Source organism: Bufo bufo, chromosome 3 (assembly GCF_905171765.1).
Source record: "Bufo bufo chromosome 3, aBufBuf1.1, whole genome shotgun sequence".
Lineage (NCBI taxonomy): Eukaryota > Metazoa > Chordata > Amphibia > Anura > Bufonidae > Bufo > Bufo bufo.
Window position 1 is genome coordinate 371830287 of NC_053391.1, and position 22779 is coordinate 371853065.

At 46.8% G+C, this 22779-nt stretch overlaps 1 protein-coding gene across 1 annotated transcript; it reads left to right on the top strand.

Moving 5' to 3' along the window:
• Positions 1 to 16174: 16174 nt before the first annotated feature.
• MYCL (MYCL proto-oncogene, bHLH transcription factor) lies at positions 16175 to 20587 on the top strand. Its single transcript, XM_040424645.1, has 3 exons — positions 16175 to 16243; positions 16939 to 17405; positions 18612 to 20587. The coding sequence occupies exons 2-3, from the start codon at positions 16943 to 16945 to the stop codon at positions 19160 to 19162; spliced, it is 1014 nt and encodes a 337-aa protein (XP_040280579.1). The 5' UTR covers positions 16175 to 16243; positions 16939 to 16942; the 3' UTR covers positions 19163 to 20587.
• Positions 20588 to 22779: the final 2192 nt, after the last annotated feature.

The following is a 22779-nucleotide window of genomic DNA, read 5'->3' on the forward strand; positions in this document are numbered from 1 at the left end:
TTAGAATATACTGTCGGATTTGAGTTTCACAATGTAACTCAAATCCGATGGTATATTCTAACATAGAGGCGTTCCCATGGTGATGGGGACGCTTCAAGTTAAAATATACCATCGGATTGGAGAAAACTCCGATCCGATGGTATATCAACTCCTGACTTTACATTGAAAGTCAATGGGGGACGGATCCGTTTGAAATTGCACCATATTGTGTCAACGTCAAACGGATCCGTCCCCATTGACTTGCATTGTAATTCAGGACGGATCCGTTTGGCTCCGCACGGCCAGGCGGACACCAAAACAACTTTTTTCATGTCCGTGGATCCTCCAAAAATCAAGGAAGACCCACGGACGAAAAAACGGTCACGGATCACGGAAAAACGGAACCCCGTTTTGCGGACCGCAAAAAAATACGGTCGTGTGCATGAGGCCTTACTGTCATAGAATCTCTAAGCCAAACAGATATATTTGTACAATGATTTAATAGGTTACAGCACAATGAGATACCTGAACTCAAAACGTTTGTGGGCAGGAGCGGCAGGAGCGGACTGACCATAGACCCTGCAGGAAATGTCCTGGATGGTGATACGGCTGAATACTATAGTGAATGAGGAAGTACACTGCTCAAAAAAATAAAGGGAACACTTAAACAACACAATGTAACTCCAAGTCAATCACACTTCTGTGAAATCAAACTGTCCACAAAGCAACACTGAGTGACAATCAATTTCACATGCTGTTGTGCAAATGGGATAGACAACAGGTGGAAATTATAGGCAATTAGCAAGACACCCCCAATAAAAGAGTGGTTCTGCAGGTGGTGACCACAGACCACTTCTCAGTTCCTATGCTTCCTGGCTGATGTTTTGGTCACTTTTGAATGCTGGCGGTGCTTTCACTCTAGTGGTAGCATGAGACGGAGTCTACAACCCACATAAGTGGCTCAGGTAGTGCAGCTTATCCAGGATGGCACATCAATGCGAGCTGTGGCAAGAAGGTTTGCTGTGTCTGTCAGCGTAGTGTCCAGAGCATGGAGGCGCTACCAGGAGACAGGCCAGTACATCAGGAGACGTGGAGGAGGCCGTAGGAGGGCAACAACCCAGCAGCAGGACCGCCTCCGCCTTTGTGCAAGGAGGAACAGGAGGAGCACTGCCAGAGCCCTGCAAAATGACCTCCAGCAGGCCACAAATGTGCATGTGTCTGCTCAAACGGTCAGAAACAGACTCCATGAGGGTGATATGAGGGCCCGACGTCCACAGGTGGGGGTTGTGCTTACAGCCCAACACCGTGCAGGACGTTTGGCATTTGCCAGAGAACACCAAGATTGGCAAATTCGCCACTGGCGCCCTGTGCTCTTCACAGATGAAAGCAGGTTCACACTGAGCACATGTGACAGACATGACAGAGTCTTGAGACGCCGTGGAGAACATTCTGCTGCCTGCAACATCCTCCAGCATGACCAGTTTGGCATTGGGTCAGTAATGGTGTGGGGTGGCATTTCTTTGGTGGGCCGCACAGCCCTCCATGTGCTCGCCAGAGGTAGCCTGACTGCCATTAGGTATCGAGATGAGATCCTCAGACCCCTTGTGAGACCATATGCTGGTGCGGTTGGCCCTGGGTTCCTCCTAATGCAAGACAATGCTAGACCTCATGTGGCTGGAGTGTGTCAGCAGTTCCTGCAAGATGAAGGCATTGATGCTATGGACTGGCCCGCCCGTTCTCCAGACCTGAATCCAATTGAGCACATCTGGGACATCATGTCTCGCTCTATCCACCAACGTCACGTTGCACCACAGACTGTCCAGGAGTTGGCAGATGCTTTAGTCCAGGTCTGCGAGGAGATCCCTCAGGAGACCGTCCGCCACCTCATCAGGAGCATGCACAGGCGTTGTAGGGAGGTCATACAGGCACGTGGAGGCCACACACACTACTGAGCCTCATTTTGACTTGTTTTAAGGACATTACATCAAAGTTGGATCAGCCTGTAGTGTGTTTTTCCACTTTAATTTTGAGTGTGACTCCAAATCCAGACCTCCATGGGTTGAAAAATTTGATTTCCATTTTTTAATTTTTGTGTGATTTTGTTGTCAGCACATTCAACTATGTAAAGAACAAAGTATTTCAGAAGAATATTTAATTAATTCAAATCTAGGATGTGTTATTTTTGTGTTCCCTTTATTTTTTTGAGCAGTGTATATTGTGCTGCATTGTGGTATTTGGTTCTCCAGGGGCGGTATATTGTGCCGCACCATAGTACTATAGACCCTGCCTACTTCTGTTAATCCACCTTCTGTCAATTTGAACCCATCTAGAACATAAGGCCACTTTTAAGTTTTTTTCCAGGGCCACTTTAAGTCCCAGTCCACCCATGTTTATGGCTGATAACAGTTGGACGCACAACATTTGCAGACTGAGGGTCTTTACACAAATGAAATAGCACTAGTATTTTTTTTACCACTAAAATAAACCAGAATACCAGCATGCATGCATTGCCCCCCCTCCCTGCGGTTACTTGCATATGCAGCTGAACAGGAAGAATCAGGACCACAACTGGTCAAAATTTCAGCTGAAAAACCTGTAGCCAGTTGGGTGGTCATGTGATCCCAGTTTCAACAGCATGACAGAAGAGTATATACTGCTGAAACGTTGATGTAAACCCCAGAAAACTCCTTTCAATATAACTTGTCCATAAGTGGCCATGTTATAAATGTAAAAAATAAAATAAACTTTGTAACTGATGTCTGTCTCAGTACAGCAGCAGCTTAGCCCATACATGACCTACCCTCAAATGCTCCCCGTACGTTGATGGGTTAATTGGATGAAGCCGCCATATGACGCTGTGCTCAGTGCAATGCAATCATGGCTGCAATGTTTATGTGTCATGGCAAGCCAGACTGAGGCTAGATATCCATGACTGCTTTCTTCCCCAAACAGTCCACAGGTTGTGTATGGTCCCTCAGCCCCACCGCTTTGATAAATGCATCCCATTAACTGGCCATCTAACCATGTCTTTTCATCAAACTGTCGGAGACGTCAGTAGGAGTGTAGGAGACTGTTCAGCCTGGTACACTGATGAGCGCTCAGGACATCCACATCACTTTGTACAGACAATAACAATCGGTCCCATAATTAGGGACAATTGTGCTTGTAGTCTGTCCCTAGAGAACAAGAGCCGTTACTGACCCCAATCAGCTCCACTCATGACCGTCATGTTGAGGAGCAAGCTGTTCTGTCTGGATTTATATATTGATCTGTATTAACTTTGAATATTGATCCATGTAGCGTCCCGTCAGCGCAGACACAAAAGTGGTGAGGTCAATAACCGTGCCGCTACTTTAAAAAAATAAATAAATGATAAAACCAAGTCATTCATGATTGTAAGTTTAGGGTGCCTGCGCACAGTGCGGATTATGCATGGTTTTTCCGTGTGATGACGAACGCCCCATGCTGTGGACCACAAATACACCGGCACCAGCCGAGGGCACTCCATTTGCGGATGCGGACCCATTTACTTGAACAGGTCCGCGATACATTCTGTATCACCAAAAAAATAGTACATGTTCTATTTTTTTGCGTTGCAGAGGCACAGACCGAAATCTCATTTAAGCACTTCGTAGTGCTTACGTTCTTTGCCTCTGCTCCGTACCTTTCAGTTTGCAGATCCATTTGTCAATAGGTCCGCATCCGTGATATGGACTACACACGGGCGGTGCCCTATATTGCGGACGCGCGGTTTGCAGTCCACGGTCCCGGGGCACATACGCTTATGTGCATGAGCCCTAGTGCAGTAGCAGCCGAGTGTATGAGGTTGGACAAACCTCATGTAGACTTTGCTTGTTTTCCTTAGGTGCAGAAATTAAAATCTGCAGCGTGTCAATTCTTGTTACGTTTTTCTTGTGCGGATTTCACCCTTTTCAATGGAAGGGTGGAAAATCTGCATCAAAACCCCATAAAAACAACAATAAATAGTGCGGATTTATGTGCGTTTTTCGTGTGCAGATATCACGCAGATTTTCCACACATAAATCTGCACGGTGTGCAGGTAGCCTTAGGCCCCTTTCACACAGGCGAGAATTCCGTGCGGGTGAAATGCGTGAGGTGAACGCATTGCACCCGCACTGAATCCGGACCCATTCATTTCAATGAGGCTGTTCAGATGAGCGGTGATTTTCACGCATCACTTGTGCGTTGTGTGAAAATCGCAGCATGTTCTATATTCTGCGTTTTTCACGCAACGCAGGCCCCATAGAAATGAATGGAGCTGTGTGAAAAACACATTGCATCCAGAAGCAAGTGCGGGTGCGGTGCGTTTTTCACTGATGGTTGCTAAGAGATGTTGTTTGTAAACCATCAGTGAAAAACGCATCAAAACGCATTGCAACCGCGCAGAAAAAACAACTGAACACAATCGCAGACAAAACTGACTGAACTTGCTTGCAAAATGGTGCGAGTTTCACTGAACGCAGCCAATCCGTCACGCTCGTGTGAAAGAGGCCTTAGGCCCCTTTCACATGAGCGAGTTTTCCGCGCGGGTGCAATGCATGACGTGAACGCATTGCACCCGCACTGAATCCTGACCCATTCATTTAAATGGGTCTGTGTACATGAGCGTTTTTTTTCACGCATCAGTTCTAAGTTGCCTGAAAAACGCTGCATGTTCTATATTCTGCGTTTTTCACGCAGCCCTGGCCCCATAGAAGTGAATGGAGCTTCAGTGAAAACGCATTTCATCCGGATGCAAGTGCGGGTGCAATGTGTTTTTCACTGATGGTTGCTAAGAGATGTTCAAAAAAATTACTAAAATAAAGTGGCCTAAATGGGAGGAAATACTCAAAAACCGTTACTAACGGCAATCCCCAGCAAAAAATGCATACAACGGAGGATGTCGGCAGCGGACCACATGCACCACAATGGCATCCTACACAAGATGGGATAATGTGTGGATGCAAATATAAAAATACATAAATCACTGCGAAAGGTGCACCACAATGATATGCAACTGACAACACTGAACTGAGACTTTAGCCAATGTATTCCAGTCAGGAACACATCGGAGCCCTTTTGCACCACCGTCAAGGTATCTCAGCGTGGCATGGGTTCCTACCACTAAGCTACCTACAGAGTGTGAACAACGGTCTGAGAGGTGCTAAGATACAACTTACAGCCAAGCTCCCACATACCTCCATAGTGAGATCACTCAGGCAGTGGGAGAGATAAGGCTGTAAGCCCCACCTATAACAGGCCATGTGACACAGGCTACCAGGTGCAACAGAATGCTACCAGCAGTACGCAATGGCACATTCTAAACATATCAAGAAAAATAACTGAAATAAAGTGGCCATGGGAGGAAACGCTCAAAAACCCCAAATACTGTAGCGTGTTTATAACTGGGGGACAAGATCCTCCGCATGTGATCCATTGCTAACGGAAATCACCAGCTAAAATGCATACAATGGAGGATGTCGGCAGCAGACCACATGCACCACAAGGCATCCTACACAAGATGGAGTAGTGGTGTTTAGGGATCGACCGATATTGATTTTTTAGGGCCGATACCGATAATTTGTGAACTTTCAGGCCGATAGCCGATAATTTATACCGATATTCTGGGAATTTTCATTTTTGAAAAAAAAAAAAATTCCTACACAAATCTGCTGAAAATTAATATGTTTATTGTTAACGTGTATTTTTTATTTTTTTTTGTAAATCTTTCTTTTTCATTTATACTTAATATATTTGTGGGTTTTTTTTAAACTAACTTTTAGCCCCCTTAGGGACTAGAACCCTTGCCCGATTCACCCTGATAGATCTCTATCAGGGTGAATAGGATCTCACACTGTCCCTGCTGCTCTGTGCTTTGTGCACACAGCAGCATGGAGCTCATCATGGCAGCCAGGGCTTCAGTAGCGTCCTGGCTGCCATGGTAACCGATTGGAGCCCCAGGATTACACTGCTGGGGCTCCGATCGGAGGAGCAGGGGAGAGGGGATCCTGTGGCCACTGCCACCAATGATTAAAACTGGGGGGGGGGGGGGCGAACTGCGCCACCAATGTTTTTAATACTGGGATGGGGGTGGGGGGCGCACTGCGCCACCAATGATTAATACTGGGGGGCTTGGGGGGGGGGCGCACTGCGCCACCAATGAAAATAAATTTCTCATTAATTCATATACAGGAGGCGGGAGCTGGCTGCAGAATCATATAGCCGGCTCCCGACCTCTATGAGCGGTAGCTGCGATCCGCGGCACCTAAGGGGTTAACTACCACAGATCGCAGCTACCGCTCATAGAGCTCGGGAGCCGGCTATGTGATTCTGCAGCCAGCTCCCGCCTCCTGGATATGAATTAATGAAAGACTTAACTTCATTGGTGGAGCGGTGGCCACAGCCCGTCCCCTTCTTTTGTCCTCTCTCCTCTCATTGGCGGCAGCAGCACAGGGGGAGGAGACACTGCTTCCTTCTCCCCTGTGCTGCTGAGGGAACACGGAGAGCGCTGACAGCAGCGCGTTCTGTGTTCCCAATACGTTATCGGTATATTTCACGCGCATGAAAAATGCATCAAAGCGCATTGCACCCGCGTGATAAAAAATGAACGCAATCGCAGACAAAACTGACTGAACTTGCTTGCATCCGGACCTAATCCATTAGGCCCTTTGCAGACGAGCGTGTCCTGATTAGGTCCAGATATGTTGCGAATGCATTCAGTGAAAAACTAAGGTTTAGTCTTACCGGTAAACGGTTTTCCAGGAGTCCGACATGACAGTACCCACTGGAGGATGTCCTATTGGATATCTGTAGGGACAGGAAGCGTGAAAAGGTTAAAAGGCCCCTCCCCTACCCTCCCACCAGTGTTCTTTCCAATTACTACACCAGATAGGATCCAACGCATTTATTGAACTTCCATGTTAATCTCACATTGGAAAGGTAATTAAGGACCCTGGCAATAATCGAAAAGAAATATGGGGGGGAAAATAACGGGTACTGTCATGTCGGACTCCTGGAAAACCGTTTACCGGTAAGACTAAACCTTAGTTTCCAGGACGTCCCTCCATGACAGTACCCACTGGAGAACTACCAGCTAAATAACTAGGGGGGGACCACAGCCTGAAGGACCTTACGACCGAACGCTAGGTCCTGGTTGGCCAGAGAATCTAGTCTATAATGCTTAACAAATGTAGAGAAACTGGACCAGGTAGCGGCCCTGCAAATCTGCTCCACTGAAGCATCTGCTTTTTCTGCCCATGACGATGCCACTGCTCTAGTGGAGTGGGCTCTTATAGATAAAGGGCAAGTAAGTCCTTTCTGTATGTAAGCCTCTCGAATCAAGTCTCTGATCCAACGGGCTAGAGTCTGTTTCGAGGCCTTGCTGCCTCTGTTCCTTCCTCAAAATGAAACAAAGAGGTTCTGAGATCTTCTCCACGGCGCCGTCCTCTGAAGGTAAGCGAGAATGGATCTTCTTACGTCCAGGCAGTGGAATCTTTCTTCCTTCGCATTCTTGGGGGAGGCACAAAAGGAGGGAAGGATTATTTCCTGATTCCTGTGAAACGGAGATACCACCTTTGGTAAAAAGGACTGATCTAATTTTAAAATGACTCGGTTATCCAGAATCTTCAAGAATGGTTCCCTGATGGAGAGGGCCTGAATCTCACCAATTCTACGAGCTGTGGTAATGGCTAGTAGAAAGACAGTTTTTAAGGAAAGTAATTTATACGATAACTGGTCAATAGGTTCAAAGGGAGAACCACAAAGACCCTCTAAGACTATATTTAAGTCCCATGGGGGGACCGTCTGTCTAATAGTAGGTCTCAACCTGGAAATTGATTTAACAAATCTCCTAATCCACCTGTGGTCTGCCAGAGGGGTATCAAGAAAACTACTCAAAGCCGAAATCTGGACTTTAAGGGTACTGTGTTTTAGGCCCAAATCGAAACCTGCCTGTAAGAAGTCCAGAATGCAGCCTATAGACGGGACAGAGATCCCTGGATGAGTGTCTGAGAGCCATGATGTAAACCTCTTCCATATCTTTAAGTATATGGCTGAGGTTACAGGTTTGCGGCTCTGCTGCAAGGTTGCAATTACCTTATCTGACAGGCCTTTACTTCTCAGGATCTGCCTTTCAGGATCCAGGCTGTTAGTTTTAGTTTCTCGAGGTTCGGGTGTTCCAGGGGCCCCTGTACGAGAAGGTCCTTCCTTCCTGGAAGGGTTATTGGATCTTCTAGGAGTAAATCCTTCAACAGCGGAAACCAGGCTCTCTTCGGCCAGGCCGGGGCTATCAGAATAAGGGTCGCTGAGCAAGCCTTTAGCTTCTTCAGGACCAATGGAATCAAGGGAAATGGAGGGAAGGCATATGCCAGGTTTATGTCCCAATCCTGGGATAAGGCGTCTACCCCTAGCGGATTGTCTCTGGGGTTCAGAGAGAAGAACTGATTCACTTGGGTGTTCCTCCTGGAAGCAAATAGGTCTATCTGTGGGAACCCCCAATGGTGGCAGATCTGAAGGAAAACCTCCCGGTTTAGGCACCATTCGCCTGCGTCGAGACAGTGTCTGCTTAGAAAGTCTGCCGCAGAGTTTTCTGCTCCCTTTAGGTGAACGGCCGTCACTGAGAGGATCTTCCTCTCTGCCCAGAGAAAAAAAAATTCTGACAAGACCTGAAGATGAGGGTTTCTGGTTCCCCCCTGATGCTTCAGGTAACACACCGTAGTCATGTTGTCTGACAGAATTCTGATGTGGTGGTTGGAGAGAATGTATTCGGCCGACTTTAGAGTCTTCCATACCGCCTTCAATTCCCTGTAATTTGAGGACCTGTGGGTGTCCAGGCTGGACCATCTGCCCTGGAAGACATGATCCTTCAGATGAGCACCCCAGCCCCACTGGCTTGCATTCGTGGTGATGACTATGGATGGAGACGGGTTCCAGGCCACCCCCTTCCTTAGATTTTCGGGGTTGGTCCACCAGGATATAGAATTTAGACACCGTTTTGTAAGCGCTATCTTTGAGTCTAGGGAATGATGATCCCTGTCCAGTGGCGTACCTACCATATAGGCAGACCACGCAGCTGCTATGGGGCCCGTGAGGAAGGGGGGGGCCCTGCAGTGGAGGAGAGTCCCCGCCCCTGTCTATCTTCCTAACTGTCTCCCATCTGCTAGCCCCGCCTCCTGCCTGTTAGCTCCGCCCCCGCCTGATTCCTCTGGATTGCCACAACCAGTAATGAAGTAAGTGAGGACTTGTAGGTGAGGACAGTGCAGAGGTGTATGTGTGTGGAAGGGGGCAAGGTCACTCAGCTTTCCCAGGCTATGAGAAAGCTGAGTAACACATATGCCATTCAGAACAGGAGGGAAGCTGGGTGTCACTACATTATGTAATGTGACTCAGCTTTCCTGATGTCCTGCATGGCACAAGTGCAGAGGCATGAGAAGATATGAGGGTTGTGTTACTCAGCTTTCTCATGTCTCTCCCCATGTGCCATACAGGAGAGCAGAAAAGCTGGGTGCTATTATATCATGTAATGTCACTCAGATTTCCGGATATCCTGCAAGGCATAAAAGCAGATAATAAGAACATGGAAAGGCAGGGGGAGGGGTTCACTCAGCTTTCCCAAAGACTCCGGTCTCTGCACATGTGTTATGCAGGATAGCAAGTAATGTCAGTGTATCCCAGCTGTCCTGCATGACACAGAGGATGGGGGATGGGGGACACTCACTTCATCAAACTTTTCTCATGTCTTTTCTCATGTGCATGTGCCATGCTGGACAGCAGGAAAGTTAGGTGGTATTACATCATGTAACGCCCCAGATTCTTGTCAATATATGCTGAACACTGCTGGAACCTACCGGATCCTATTCACTATAATGGGTCTGTTGGGTTCCAGCGTGAGTGCTGCTGCACGAGATGGGGCAGGGGAGAAGTTAGGGAGGGTAGTGAGAGGAGCCAGGGCGCATAGTGGGAGGGACTAGGAACGGGCATGGGGGCCCAATCTAAATTCTTGCTATGGGGCCTAATGATTTCTGTGTACGCCCCTGTCCCTGTCCCATGATGTCAGGATTGCGGACTGTAGGATCCTGGAATGAAACTGAGCCCACGGGATCACTGATATACATGATGTCATTAGGCCCAGAATCTTCATTGCCTCTCTTAGAGTATGGACCTTCCTTTTTTGGAAAGACACTATCTTTCCCCTTATTATCTCCTGCTTGGACTCTGGAAGGAAGGAAAATTGATTTCTTGTGTCCAAGAGAACTCCTAGGAATTGTTTTCTGGTGCTTGGTACTAGGTCGGATTTGGGGTAATTTATTATCCAGCCGAGATCCTTGAAAAGGGCTATGGTCTGATGGATGCTGCTCTCGAGATTCAGTTTGGTGTCTGCCATTAGGAGAAAATCGTCGAGGTATGGAACAATCCTTATCTGCCGTTCTCTCAGATACGCCACTACCTCCGTGATGACCTTTGTAAAAATGCGAGGGGCCGACGAAATTCCAAAGGGGAGACACTGGAACTGATAATGAAGGAGAGTCCCCTCCTGGATGACTGCAAACCTGAGATATTTCTGGTGTAGAGGATGAATCGGGATGTGATAATAAGCATCCTTCAGGTCCATGGTACATAGTAGATCTCCAACTGAAATTAACGGGATTGCTGATCTTATGGATTCCATTTTGAACTTGTGATAGGCTACTGACTTGTTCAGGGACTTCAGGTTGATAATTGTCCTGTAAGTTCCATACGTTTTTTTTATTAGAAAGAGACTTGAATAATGACCCAAGTACTTCTGATCTTCCGGAACCTGGACTATAGCATTTAATTTTAAAAGCTTCTGTAGGTCCAGACCTAACTGATTTTGTTGCCCCACCGAATGGAATTTTGTGATTAGGAATCTTTTCGGGGGAGGACCGCGAAATTCTAATTTTACCCCTTCTCGGGTGGAATTGAGGATCCACTGATTTTGGGTAACCCGAGTCCAGGATTCCCAAAACAAGCGGAGCCTGCCCCCTACTGGCCTGATGTCATTGCTTGCTTGGGCCTGAGTTAGGATTGAAGAGGAAACCCCTACCTCTCCCTCCTTTAGGGTAGCTCCATCTACCCGTTTTACCTTTTCCTCTCTCTGAGGATGTAAACTGCCTAGAGGTTTTACGAAAGGGCTGTACTGGCTTCTTTGCCTTTTCTTCTGGAAACCCCTTCTTTTTGTCCGCTGCACTTTCCAAAATGGAATCGAGGACCTGGCCAAAAAGGTATGCTCCGGTAAAGGGGATTGCACATAGTTTATTTTTTGAGGCAATGTCTCCCGTCCAGGATTTGAGCCAGAGGGCCCGTCTTGCTGTGTTTGTAAGGGCGTCATTTCTGGCTGTGAAACGAATAGACTCTGCCGAAGCGTCTGCCATGAAAGGACTCTAGTATTTCCTCCCTGGAAGTTTTCATTTTGAGATGCTCTTCCAGTTGCTCTAGCCATAGGCACATGGCGCGAGCTACCGAGGTTGCTGCAATATTAGCATTAATAGTAGCTGCCGAAGATTCCCAGGCTTTCTTCAGAAGACCATCCATCTTCCGATCCATGGGGTCCTTTAACTGTGAGGAATCCTCGAATGGTATGGACGTCTTCTTCACCACTTTGGCTACCTGGATGTCGACTTTTGGAATCTCATCCCAAAGTTTTGTTTCCTCCGGGTTGAAAGCCAGCCTGCTTTTAAATTCTCTGGGTACATAGAGATTTTTGTCGCCCTCTTCCCATTCATCTTTGATAAGATCCTGTAAATACGTATTCACCGGGAAAAGCTTTCTTTTCCTGGCCCTTAATCCGCCGAACATCTCGTCCTGTACTGAACGTTTCGTCTCCTCCTCCTCAACCGCCATGGTCTGCCTCACTGCTGTTAGGAGCGAGTCAAGATGTTCTGAGGAAAACAGAAATCTCTTGGGTTCCTCTGACACGGAAGGGGGGATCTCCTCCTCCAATTCGTCCGAAGGATACCCGGTTTCCTCCTCCGACTCCGATACCAAGTGTACTCTGGCACGCTTGGACGGAGGGGAAGAGAGAACTGGAAGGGAAGGGGGCTGACTCATTCCTGCCGCCTGTACTTCCTCTCTGACAATGGTTCTCAGCTCTTCCAGAAAGGATGGTTGTTCCCTCCTTCAGGATCTTTGCCAAGCAATCCGTGCAGAGGGCCTTCTTATACGACTCTTAGTGCACGTAGCACATTTCCTAGCTTTTTTCCTGGAGTCTCCATGTGGTTTATGTCCCGTCTCCTTTTCCACCTTAATAGGGGGAGAAGGAGATATAACACTGGTCCAATAGGAGTTTGACCTAACCAGCAGGATACTACTTACAGTATTCTGGATGAGGGGGTCAGCTACCGCATCTAGCCTGCTCAAACCCTGGGCCTCCATGATGTACCGCCTGGAGCACACATCACAGCGTTTTTTAAAGGATCTTACCTTACTGGCCCTTCCCTCATCGCCGCCCGGATCCGCCTCCTCTTCCGGGGGACTCTTCCTAAGAGGAGTCGACCCCACATGCGAAGCCTCCGGCTGAGGCCTCCAGCATGAATGCGCGCCGCTATCCTGGACACGTTACTTCCGGGTCGCACAGGAAGTGACGTAGAACGCGTCATCCGAGGAGGACGGAGCCGCTGCTGTGCGCAGAGCTCCATCGGAGAAGCCGCAACAGCGTCCTGGTACCGCAGCGTGCAGCAGAAAAAAAGGTACCCGGAGAGCTAGGGGACCCCTTCCCCGAGGGGTGCTGGCTTTAGGCCGCAACGGAGGCTGAAGAGGAGAGGCATGAGCCCCCCGACCAGCCTGGCCTAGTGCTGTTCCCTACTAGTAGCAGGGATCCCTTCTCACTGCTCCTATCCCTGTAGGGACAGGAAGAACACTGGTGGGAGGGTAGGGGAGGGGCCTTTTAACCTTTTCACGCTTCCTGTCCCTACAGATATCCAATAGGACATCCTCCAGTGGGTACTGTCATGGAGGGACGTCCTGGAAATGCGCGATTTCACAGGCAAAGTCATTCAGTTTTTATCGAGCGAGTGCAATGGGTTTTGATACGTTTTGCACGCGCGTGATTAAAAACTGAATGTATACAAACAACATCTCTTAGTAACCATCCGTGAAAAACGCATCGTATCCGCACTTGCTTGCGGATACGATTTTCACACAGCTCTATTTACTTCTATGGGGCCAGCATTGCGTGAAAATTGCAGAATATAGAACATGCTGGGATATTCACACAACGCACAAGTGATGCGTGAAAACCAACGCACATCTACACAGCCCCATTGAAATGAATGGGTCCGGATTCCGTGCGGGCGCAATGCATTCGCATCAAGCATTGCACCCGCGCGGAATACGCGCTCGTGTGAAAGGGGCCTTAGGGGATTTTGGATGTGTTTTTTGGGGGGGAAAATACAATGACAAAAGCTATATGTGAAAGCACCCTATGGCCACACGTGACTGATTAGTTGCAGATCTGCCATTATGGATTTTTGAGCGGCAAATCCACAGCATTGTACAGTACCAGCAAACGTGGAGGAGAATTTCAGAATTTATACTGCGGACCTTATCAATCTCAATGGAGAGGGTGAAATCTGCTAGTGTTTCCATGTAATTTGCCACATGTGACCCCGGCCTATGGGTCTGTCTTTTTTTTTTTACTAAAAAAGCCATATAAATCACTTGCCTAGGACCCATTCACACGACCGTATGAACGGGTCCACATCTGTTTGCTGAACGGGTGCGGACTCATTCATTTCAATGGGGTCGCAAAAGATGCGGACAGCACATCGTGTGCTATCCGCATCCGTAGTTCCGCGGCCCGCAAAAAATATAGAGGATGTCCTATTCTTGTCCGCAATTGCGGACAAGAATAGGTATTTTCTACGAGAGTGATGGCCATATGCAGTGCCATTACCCGTGTTTTGCGGATCCGCAATTTGTGCACCCCAAAATGCATATGGCTGTCTGAATGAGCCCTTATGTCCATACTGCATGTGATTTTAAGGTCCGACTCTGTTTTTTAACCTGTGAAAAAACCACCAGAATAAGCGCACTTTTTTTTACCACTTGTGGTTTTAGAGACATTTTTTTTTTTCTGCTCATGTCTTACCACTAGCATTTTCTTCGTGGCATTATTCCCCAAGAACTACAACATGCTGCGTTTTTCAAAAGAGAGACAAAAAAAAAGCGACCTAATTAACGAAAATGCCAGAAGCAAGAAAACCCTTGTGTCCTGTTTCAAATTTCCTATAGACCCTCAATTTACATCTGGGGCTGGTGCACAAACAAATGCAGCCACCACTGAAACCACAAAAGGGCACAAAAATGCCACAAAAAAAAAAACTATGGAGTTCAATTACAAGAATCACTAAACCAGTTCTAGGCGACTTTTTAAATGCACATTGTCGCACAGGCATTTTTACGCCGTCCTTGCCACTTGGGAGCGGTAGGGAATGGGGCAGGACACCAGTCCCGGCAAATTTACTAACATGTATGCCTGGAAACAGCAATAAATGTTGGCAAAAAACAAAAAAAAAGATTTCGCTCTGGAAGTGGCACCGCTTTTCACTCCAGGCACACAGACTGCGTAGATGCGTCCAATTTACTACGAGTCGCATCCTCGTAAATTATGCGCATCCTCTGGCTGCACAGGGGGGAATCAAAGACTGTAAAATGCTGGTCTTTGTAAATGACCCCCTATGTGTGAAAGTACCTTCACAGCAGTTTTTTTTTTTTTTTTAACAAAAACAAAACCACTTGTTTCTTGTAGTGTGAACGTGCACATATAAGCTCAGTGGGAAAAACAAAGACACCACATTTTTATGCTGCACACGACCATGTTTTTTGTCCGCTTTTTTTATTTGCGGACAGCACATTCGTATGTCTGTTCCGTGGCCCTGCAAAAAAATAAAAATAAATAAAAATCGAACATTTCCTATTCTTGTCTGTTTTACGGACAAGCAAAGGACAGTTCTACAGAGGGCTGGACGTACCGTTCTACAAAATGTAGAACGCACGCGGCCGGTATCCGTGGAATTTAGGCTAGGTCTACACGACGACAATAAGTCGCGCAATAGATAGGTGTAAGATAAATGAAATAAGGCGGCACTGCCTTCACTGGTATAGCCTTGTTGATAATGAGAAACCGCTGCTGTGGTTAGGTATACTCCGTAACGTGGTGCTCAGCGAGGTAGAGGCTAGGTCAATAGTTCATAATGTGGAGAGAAACTGATAAAGAAGATCGCGGCACTCACCGGAGTAGAAACAATGTTGCTGCTTTATTAGAAAACTTCTTTGAAAGATAGTGCATGGAGGATCCTGGGGCGGACACACTGTAGCAAGCGGCGCGGGACGGCCATCGCCGCTTGCTACAGTGTGTCCGCCCCAGGATCCTCCATGCACTATCTTTCAAAGAAGTTTTCTAATAAAGCAGCAACATTGTTTCTACTCCGGTGAGTGCCGCGATCTTCTTTATCAGTTTCTCTCCACATTATGCGCAATAGATAGGGCACAACTACACTGCAACATTTGTTGAGCTACATTTTGTTGCGCCAATGTCGCACAACAATTTTTATAATGATAGTCTATGGTGTCGCACGGCGACATGCTGCGACTGTGACAGCCGCAGAAAAATCCATCTTGAATGAGCCGTGCGACACCATAGACTACCATTATAAAAATTGCCGCGCGAAAAAGGTCATCGTGTAGACCTAGCCTTACACACCGCGAAAACAGCTACAGCCATGTGCAGAAGCCCTAAGGGAATGACCACACGGTTTCACATTCAAACACTGAGAAGTCTTATATGTCCTTTCTCTCCTTTTATGAGCCACTTCTGATATTGCCTTCCAAAACCGCATGCAGAAACCTGACCATGTGGCCCCACAGTAACTGAGCTGACTGGCTATATGACCCATGGGCGCTGGAGCCGACACGGTTTTCCCCATGTATTAATCTCATTAGGCAGACAAAGCCTGGGCGCTGCAGCCACCCTGCCTCCTCTCAGCACTAGGAACCGTTCGTAGCACATGTGCAGGAGCTTTGTTCCCAGCTTCCTACCAGCCACAACAATGTGCACACAGGCTGCAGCCGGTCATTTATGGAAATCATCCCTTCCCGCCTCCTCCTCCATCTGTGTGGAGAGCCTGAGGAGCCGACTTCCTGAGCCGCGCCCATGGGGGAGGGGCGAGCAGAGCTGATATAATGAGCTGTGGGAACAATGCCCTCGCTCACATTCAGCGTGCCCAGGAGAGCGTCTGGGGACACCGGGGTAAGGGGCGCCACTGCCTGTAGTATGCACTTGCCTCACTGAGTGTTTGTTTTTCTCTAGACGCGTGGTGTGGATGATGTTGCGTTACCAAAGATCTGCCCGTAACTGGGTGTTTAACCTTTTTAAGTTTCCATTTCTTTCATTCACTTTTTGCTTTGCTTTGAGGTGCATAAACTTTTTGCTGTCACTTGTCATTTTTAAAGCCCAGCTTGTAGTCCCGTCCATGGCCACGCCTCCTGTGGGATGCCTACATCTCTCTGAACCCGAAGCAGGACCATCTTTCTAGCAGATCAAGGCAGCATGGTTTACCTCCGCCTTCCTAAAACCAGCCACCCCATTAACACAGCTGCATAACAGCCCAGATACTAGTGATGTTCCTCTTTCCACAATCATGAGAGCCCCCTTTTAATTTGGTGCATTTGGCAGATGCTGACAGAACCCTGGTGACCACTTGTGTGCACCTGTAAAGCATGGTGGGGATGGTCATGTCTGCTGGACCCTTGCTTCTCTGGTGGTGTTCTGTCACATCCATCCTGAGGAACCTTACTCCTAGTTTAGATGAAATGTGCCCCAACACCAGTAGCCCTATCCTTCTCCTCTGGCAGAACCTGTTCCCTAAATAGGGTATGTTCCTTAAACAATGGTCATGTTGGACTGCCTTCCTCTGCTAAACTTACTCTTGTAATCTCTTGTAGGACAATGGATTTGGGGTGTTATAACACACACTACTTCTACGATGTGGACCTTAAGGAGGACTTTTATCGCCACATTGCTCCCAGTGAGGACATATGGAAAAAATTTGAGCTTGTACCAGGGTGCCCTCAGTCGAACGCAGTATGTCTTGGAGAAAGTGGCACTGAATGGGGATCTGAAATAATGGATTTAGGATGGGAGTCTCCTGTGAAACTGTCTGGACTTAGTTCTGTAGTTCTTCTAAGAGACTGTATGTGGAGTGGCTTTTCAACCCGTGAACATCTGGAGAAGGTCATCAATGAACGGTTTTCATGTGCCCCTTCGCGGCCAGCAAGTGCTGCTAAACCTGTTCCAGACTCTGAGGTCCTGGAGACGGCTGCCATCCCTGCCGAGCAGACTGCCGTGGTTCCAGCTCCCATTCCTGAAAAGATATCTCACTCCTCAGGATCTGAAGACACTAGTGACTCTGGTAAGAGAGGAGGGGTGGATTAGAATGGGAGAATGGACCTTCACCTTAGGTGTTGGCTTTGGTCAGTAGATACTAAGAGTTTGGGTGAATTTGACTACTGCATTTCTTATTTGAGCTAACCCTAGTGTAGTCTGTTCCATTATCTTGTATGTTAGGCTTTGATTGTGGAAAGCACCTGCAATAAAGCCTGTCCAGGGTGGATCCCTTACTTCCTTAGAAGTTAACAAGCTGGTACTTGTGTTGTATCCACACCTTGTTCTCTTAGCAGGTGTACAATAGGCAAGGCAGCTTCATTAGTAGGTAACTTGCTGTTTGAGTGGAGAATTGCAGGGGGTGTGGTGGCCCAGCTTCCTAATGTGTTACCAAAGTGTCCTCATTTTTTAAAAAGTAACTTCATAGGAACCTGTGATGACAACCATGCTGGTGTTTTTCTAAACTGTAGAGTACCTCAGAATAACTGGTGCTAGATGGTCACCTTTCTATGAATGGCATGTGCTTTACCTCTTGGTTTCACATGGGGACCCTGGGGACGAATATACAAGCGGACTATAACTTGTTAAAGGGTGCTTTGAAGCACGTCGGGGGTAATGTGTCCTACAGGAGCTTTGTGTAAAGGTTACCCTCCGCCCAACACCAAGTTGCACAATGTGCAATCTAAACAAGGCAGCCACATGGCCAGACAAAAAGCAACAGCTTGCAGCCGGCAGGGGTTCAGACACCATCTCCAACCAATAGGAGACTGGCATTTGAATGGAGAGCATTAGACCAATTGGCGTTCAGACATGTGACTGGGATTTATTAATGGGGAATTGAGCCTATTCACATAGTTCTATCCTTTGTGGTGTCTCTTTTGTATTGAGTGTGCAGACTCCCTTCCCCCATGCCTCGCCCATTAGAACAGCCTCTTGCACATGCTCCCATTCATTTGTTCATTGCGGTGCTGTCCAACCTATTGTCTGACTGATTTATCCATATAGGTTGGTAGTGCCGTATGCTGTGTTTAAGTGCTTGAATAAGCCTTGGACCTTTAGTCTTGATTTATAGTAAATCTTTCATTGTGGCTGAGTTGGGGTACTCCTTTGTAAGCTTGAGAATTTGCTAGATTAAAATTCTGGGCAAGCCGCTCATTTGCATGGCATCAGCTGGTCTGTTTATAATGTTAGGTTGTGTCATATTTTTAAATGTGTTTGTTTGTTTTTTTAACAGAAGACGACGAAATTGATGTAGTGACTGTGGGAAAAAGGAAGTCTTATCATGGCCGTCAGCCAGTGACCATAACAGTGAGAGCAGACCCTAAACTCTTCCACATATCTATCCACCAGCAACAACATAACTATGCTGCACGCCTGCCCCCTGAGCCCAGTACTGCCTCTCCAGAAGAGGACTGTCCATCTCCCTCTGCAGAAGAACCTGGTGAAATCAGCTGTCCTTCAGTGCAACCCTGCAGCCCCACCACACCCAACTCGCCTAGTGCATCAGGAGGCTCAGACAGTGAGGATCTGGCCAAAAGGAAGAATCACAACTATATGGAGCGCAAAAGGAGGAATGATTTACGTTCGCGGTTCCTGGCACTTAGAGGAGAGGTGCCAGGTCTGGCCCATGCTTCGAAACCCCCCAAGGTGGTGGTTCTGAGTAAAGCTACAGAGTATTTGCAGGGTTTGCTTAGTGCTGAACAACAGCTTGTAGCAGAGAAACTAAAACTTCGTTCACGCCACCAGCAACTCTTGAGGAGAATCTCCCAGTTGAAGGGCCGTTAAGAGGGACACATGGCAGGAGTCTGCCTGGCATTTTTGCACATTTGTGATGTTATGTCTTGGGATTGCACACAACTGAGACTTTCACTTCTGGGTCAGTGCTCCACAGCACTACTGGAGAAAGGACTGGTCATATCAGGTGAACCTATATCGTTCCTCAGGTTCTAAATATGACTTGCTTCTTTCCACACAAGACTTTCCATGGACTTTGTATTTCTCTTGACCTCAAGGATACTGCTGTGATGTTTCTACCAGCTTAGCCCTTTATTCACATATCTAAGGTCACCTCTCAGGTGGTTCGAACTCAATTCTGCTCATTTAGTCCAATAATCACCTTCAGATTTGTTCTGGAATGCACTTTATGCTCTAGATACTGCCAGATTTTGTATATGGTCTACATGTTTTCCTGCTGATTCCAAATAACCCTTTTCCGTAGCTAAATTTCTGCTACAGTATACCATATTTGGTGTTTGGCAAGAATTGTGATGTAGTACCAGTCATAGCATAACCATGACTGATCCTTTTGCAGGGAAAAGTTTTGGTAGACCTTGAGGACTGCCATTGCATTGTGGAGGGAAATTTGGGACTGTCTGGTGTGAACCACTCTATACCTCACTCTTGTCACTTTACACTAGTTTGTCTGTGTTTTTGTGACTTTTGTTTTGTACTTTTCTTTGAACCTGCTGCTGCCTGCTGGATTTTTGTACTGAATGAGATTTATACTGTATTTTTGTATATCTTTTGAGTAACAGATTTATACGATAAAGCTTAGCAACTGAGGGACAGTTGAACGTTATGATGATCATATGTAATGGTTTAAATGATCCCTTATCCTTTCTATTTCTGCAGCTGCACAGAGCTTCAAACTTTGACTAGCAGTAAGGTTGAGTTCACACAACCATTGTGGCGTTGCGCTCTGTTGGATCAGTCATTACTGATCTCACTGGTGCCTGATGGACCTCATTGACTTATAATTGGGTCTGTCGGGTTCCTTTGAGGATTCTTGTCCCTTTGACGGGAAAACTAGTGCAGTGGTTTCATTTTGAAAAGGAAGAATAGCACTGACAGCAATGTGATCTACATCACATCTGCCAATGGAGTGTGAACAGAGCCTTAGTTTGCCCTGAAAGGGAGAAGGCCAAAGTTCCTTTGAGGAACTGTAGCCTCCTCTCTGGAATGGCAATGTTGTGAACCTGGGCTAAGAAACTATCTTTTTGATACTGGTCCTGGAAGCTGATACATTCCACAGCTGGTCTCAAACATGTAACACGGGTTCATGCATTGACATATATTCCAACCCCTGTGCAGTGAAAGATAATGGAAATCCATCAGACGGAGGCACACATGCCTGTTATAAAAATCACACGCTGCTGTATGTTGTCTGAACCTGAAAATGATTAAGGTTTCTGAATGTCCTTTGTGGAAGATGCAGAGCACAAAAACACTAATAAAGCAACACTTTGAAATGCTATTTCTGTTTCTGACTTTGTCGGTGAGTGACATGGTTTTCATTCAGCCGCCTGTAAAGTAATTGGAGGTAAGGAGTGACAAAGTATATTGTGCCACACCTTGAGTTCAAGCCAGAAAACGTCTGCAGGCTGAAAGTTGGCACTTGGGTCAATGCATTCTACTTGGCTTAGGCCGCAGGTATGTGGTGTAATGCAATGTGTGATCTGGAGAAACCTGTGTGGAACATCTGTAGGAAACAGAATGAATCTGCCCATAGACTGGAAGCACCAACAGATTTGGCACTAATAATTTTTTTATTAGGATGGTGGTCATTAAAGTTTAAATACTTTAAAATCGTGAGAACACTTGTGTTCCTAAGGGAAAGACAAATTTGTAAATGACAGGCACACACAATGAGAACTGATGTTTCGTGTCTTATTCACCTTGCTGCCAGCATGGAAATAAGTGATGTCCTCTCTAAACAAAAGGCATACCCAGGTTCAATGGCCAAGGGTGATCTGGTATCTTGCATTCACATGACTGTATTTAGCATTCTGCAAAATATGGATGACCATGTTGCATCTGTTTTTGTTGTGGACCTATTGACTACAATGTGTCTGTGGTTCACATTTGCAGAAAATAGGATATGCACTATCCCTTGCAGACCAGACATAAGGATGCAGAAAGCACACTGAAGACGTCCGTGTCTTTCTGCATCTATATGTCCGTACTGAAAGACTGAATAGCGAACGCTCCACGTGCTGTCCTGCAGCGGTCGAGCTGAGGCTGCAGCTTGCTACCATAAGACTTGATAAAGGGGTCATGCACCCTGAAACGCGTTGTCTGTAAATAAAACAGGATTTATATAATGCCTGGTTGTGGCTCTGCGCCCTTTTCTCATTTAAGCCTGCTCGACTTTTATGGTCCAGCTCTTCTACACAGTAATGAAAGAGAGAACATAACCTATTCTTGGCTGCAAATGCTCATAGAAGTCAATGGGTCCCCAAAAAAAAATCTGTCCACAAAATACATATTGGGGTATTTATCAAACTGGTCTAAAGTAGAACTGGCTTAGTTGCCCATAGCAACCAATGAGATTCCGCCTTTCAGTTTCCAAAGGAGCTGTCAAAAATGAAAGGTTTGGCAGCGATGGGCAGCTAAGCCAGTTCTACTTTACACCAGTTTAATAAATGACCCCAATAGTTGTGTGAATGCACTGCAAAGGACTTGGCCACCTTATGCCAATGTTTCCAAAAGGGCACCATAAATGACAATTGTATGATGTTATAGATGCAGCACCGGTGTCCTATCAGAAATTCGATCTGTCTGCACCATGGCTGCTTATGGAGTGGCATGTGACTAGACCTGTCCATCAGCATCCTCCACTGAAGCACACGACATTAGAAACTAGCGCATGGGCAGTGCTACTCCTTGTGTCATAACTCTGTTCACAGCACTTCTGGAAAAATTTTGGAAAGGGGGCCAATGCCTTTCATTACAATAGCAAAGCTCAAAAAAATAATGGGCCTCGTGCATGCAGCCGAGCAACATGTATGTAAGCACAGTCCCGGTCAGTCTAGAGTAGATGTTACTCTGTGGGGTGTATTGGAGATCATGCTTCTAGAGCAGAATACCCCTGTAATGGCATGTAAGGCACAACTTTTATATATATTTTTTTTTCTGAAAAGTTCTGGGTATTGAACCATAAAATCCTGTTCCCTACAATGGCACCTCAGGCTGATGCCACAAATTACTGCTTACTAGCAAAGACTGTAAGGGTCCATTCACTCGTCCGTAGTGTATTGAGGATCCATCCTGCTGGGTCCCCCATATAACTGCCTATTGTCTGCAATTGCGGACAAGAATAGGACATGTTCTATTTTTTTTCTGGAGCTGTGGATCGGAAGATCGGGGGCAGGCTCTGGAAATGCAGATGCAGACAGCACACTATGCTGTCTGCATCCATTCCTGCCCCATAGAGAATGAATGGGTCCACACCTGTTCCGCAATTAGCGTAACTGATGCGGACCCATTCTACGGATGTGTGAATGGACCCTTAAAGACTAAACATATCCTCCAGTTATCCAGAGAAGTATTTTTCACCCATTCACAGGGTAGGTGATAAATGTCAGATTGTTGGGGGGGTTGACTTCTGGCACCCCCACGATCCT

Excerpts from the sequence above, each read along its gene's own strand:
- MYCL (XM_040424645.1), top strand. The coding sequence starts at position 16,943 with ATGGATTTGGGGTGTTATAACACACACTACTTCTACGATGTGGACCTT. Across the intron at positions 17,406-18,611 it reads TGAAGACACTAGTGACTCTG|AAGACGACGAAATTGATGTA; the intron begins GTAAGAGAGGAG and ends TTTTTTTAACAG.